Source organism: Habropoda laboriosa, unplaced genomic scaffold, assembly GCF_001263275.1.
Source record: "Habropoda laboriosa isolate 0110345459 unplaced genomic scaffold, ASM126327v1 scaffold210, whole genome shotgun sequence".
Lineage (NCBI taxonomy): Eukaryota > Metazoa > Arthropoda > Insecta > Hymenoptera > Apidae > Habropoda > Habropoda laboriosa.
In genome coordinates, this window is record NW_017100373.1 from 538991 (window position 1) to 541407 (window position 2417).

General features: G+C 36.9%; 1 protein-coding gene across 1 annotated transcript in view; it reads left to right on the plus strand.

Annotated features, from left to right (window-relative positions):
- Positions 1-692, plus strand: part of LOC108574871 (probable multidrug resistance-associated protein lethal(2)03659) — a 7108-nt gene extending 6416 nt beyond the window's left edge. The window contains exons 15-16 of the mRNA XM_017937519.1: positions 1-464; positions 552-692. The exon at positions 1-464 is cut by the window's left edge and continues 25 nt beyond it. Coding sequence (XP_017793008.1) covers positions 1-464; positions 552-692 — 605 coding nt within the window. The remainder of the gene's footprint in view (positions 465-551) is intronic.
- Positions 693-2417: the final 1725 nt, after the last annotated feature.

Below are 2417 nucleotides of genomic sequence, written 5' to 3' on the forward strand. Positions count from 1 at the left end.
ATCTAGATGGTTATATCGAGGTAGATGGTATCAAGACTAACGAGATTGGGCTTCACGATATGCGCTCGAAGATCAGTATAATTCCTCAAGAACCTTTCTTGTTCTCTGGCTCACTGAGAAAAAATCTAGATCCCTTCGACACCTGCAGCGACAATTTGCTGTGGCAAGCGTTGGAGGAAGTTGAACTGAAGGAAATGGGTTTAGAGGCTCACATCAACGAGGGCGGTTCGAATTTGAGTGTCGGTCAACGTCAGTTGGTCTGCCTGGCTCGTGCCATCGTCAGAAATAATCCCATTCTCGTTCTAGACGAGGCTACCGCGAACGTCGATCCAAAAACCGACGAGCTGATTCAAAGAACGATTCGCACAAAGTTCGCCAAATGTACAGTGCTGACTATCGCGCATCGTCTTAATACCGTGATGGACAGTGATCGTATTTTGGTGATGGATGCCGGAAATGTTGTGGTAAGTGTCGTAGTATTGGTTGTACGGTTTTTAACTGTAACAAAAGAACCGTTGAAGAAATGGTTTAATAAATTTGTTCCATTATAGGAGTTTGATGCCCCTCACTTGTTGATCGAGAAGAAGGGACACTTGAATAATATGATAAACGAAACTGGACCAGCAATGGCGGAAGTTCTGAAGGAAGTGGCGCGTCAAACTTACGAGAATCGCACGTCGACTGCCCTTTGATTCAACACTTAAAAGCATTTATCAGTTTATAAATGAACTTCCATTATGATAAAGCTCTACCATTCTTTAGGCTACATTTTATAGTTTTATTCGATAGTCTCTTGATACGATTACCAAGTTCGAGTACTTAGTTAAGTTTATCCAAGTATATATGTCATTATTGGAATTCATTTATCACCGAATTCTCACCGTGTTCATTGATACAGTATTATATACATAGATTTTGTTTTTTTATATAAACGAAGTTGACATTTTGTTATTTTGACAAATGTCTTTAAGAATCGTCACAAGACTTGAAAACATACTTAAACACGCGATGTTTCAACTATTTTTTGTACATCGCATTTTACCGCGCAGTCGTAAGTTTTTCTTGTGTCATCATCATTGTTGGTGCTACAAGAAGTACAAGAAACATTCATTGAAAGGATATATATATATATAGGTGCATCTACTTAATTTTGTAAGTAGAATACTTGGATCGATACGTGCTACATATGTATATTAAAACAATTTTTTTTTTATTAAAACATCGAGGATGTACTTCATTTATGTACATAATGATTGAAAGAAGAATTACGAGTTATAGAGGGTTCTCGAACTTTTCGTCGTCTGCATCGTTTATGTGTTATATGCGAAAGATACATCGAATCGGAATAATCTGAATATTATATAAGGTGAAATATGAACAAACATTCTGCCAGTTTGTACCGTGTCAAAGAAGTGGAATTCTTCCTACACGAGTTTCGAAAAATGTTCATCTCTCATTTACTTTATATTTTCACGTACTATCCTTAATTGTCGTACAAGTAAGTGTATTGTACTCTTAGGTGAAAACAATTTGCCTTATGTACAAGTGCCTATTGTAATTTAATTATACATTATAAATGAAAAATATAAATGCAGAGAATTAGTTATATTGCTAATACATCGTGTCTTTCCGAAACAGTATTTCCCCGAAAAATTTTGTTTCATCGCTTACTATCATGTCGGCAGTGATTCCAGCTTACGGAAACGTAGCATTTATTATCTTCGTACGTCCGGTAAGAAGAAGCGGACGGTTTCTGGGAATATAAATATTCTCGTTTATTATCGGATTATTCTCGAACAACAATTTCCATTCACCCCCCATCTATTTTCTTTTTTGGTACGTATAGAGCCTTGTAATCTTTGATTCTACCCAGTGTGCGCGATCAAATGGAAACAAGAAGCATTAGGGTAATACATACATACAGTTTTTTCGCCATTTCGTTTCCTAGGAAATCCGAAGTCACGCATGTGCTGTGACTGGTGTGACGTATAAAAAAGAAATACGCACCAACGACGACGACGATGATGAAGCATCGTTAAAGAATGCCGTGTACAATCGTTTCGTCGTTCATCGTATACCTCTCCTATTATTAAACAAACAAGTATACCTCCTAATGTCTATACTCTGCTTACTCGACTCGCAACAATTGCCCTCGACGCAGATCAGCCGTCTAGATTCTCGCGAGACAAGTATACTAGTGTATCGTAATACTGACAGTAAAGAGATTACTATGGACATTAAAATTAAGCTCACGTTGCAGATCTGCGCGTGTGTATGGATTTGTTTGTTTGTCTATGTATTTGTGTTGTGTTTGTACGTGCGTATGTGTTTGTGTAACACCTAAAGTATACAATTACGCGTATATAACGGCTAGACTATGTATAACTTATATATATATATGTTTTTTTTTTTATGTA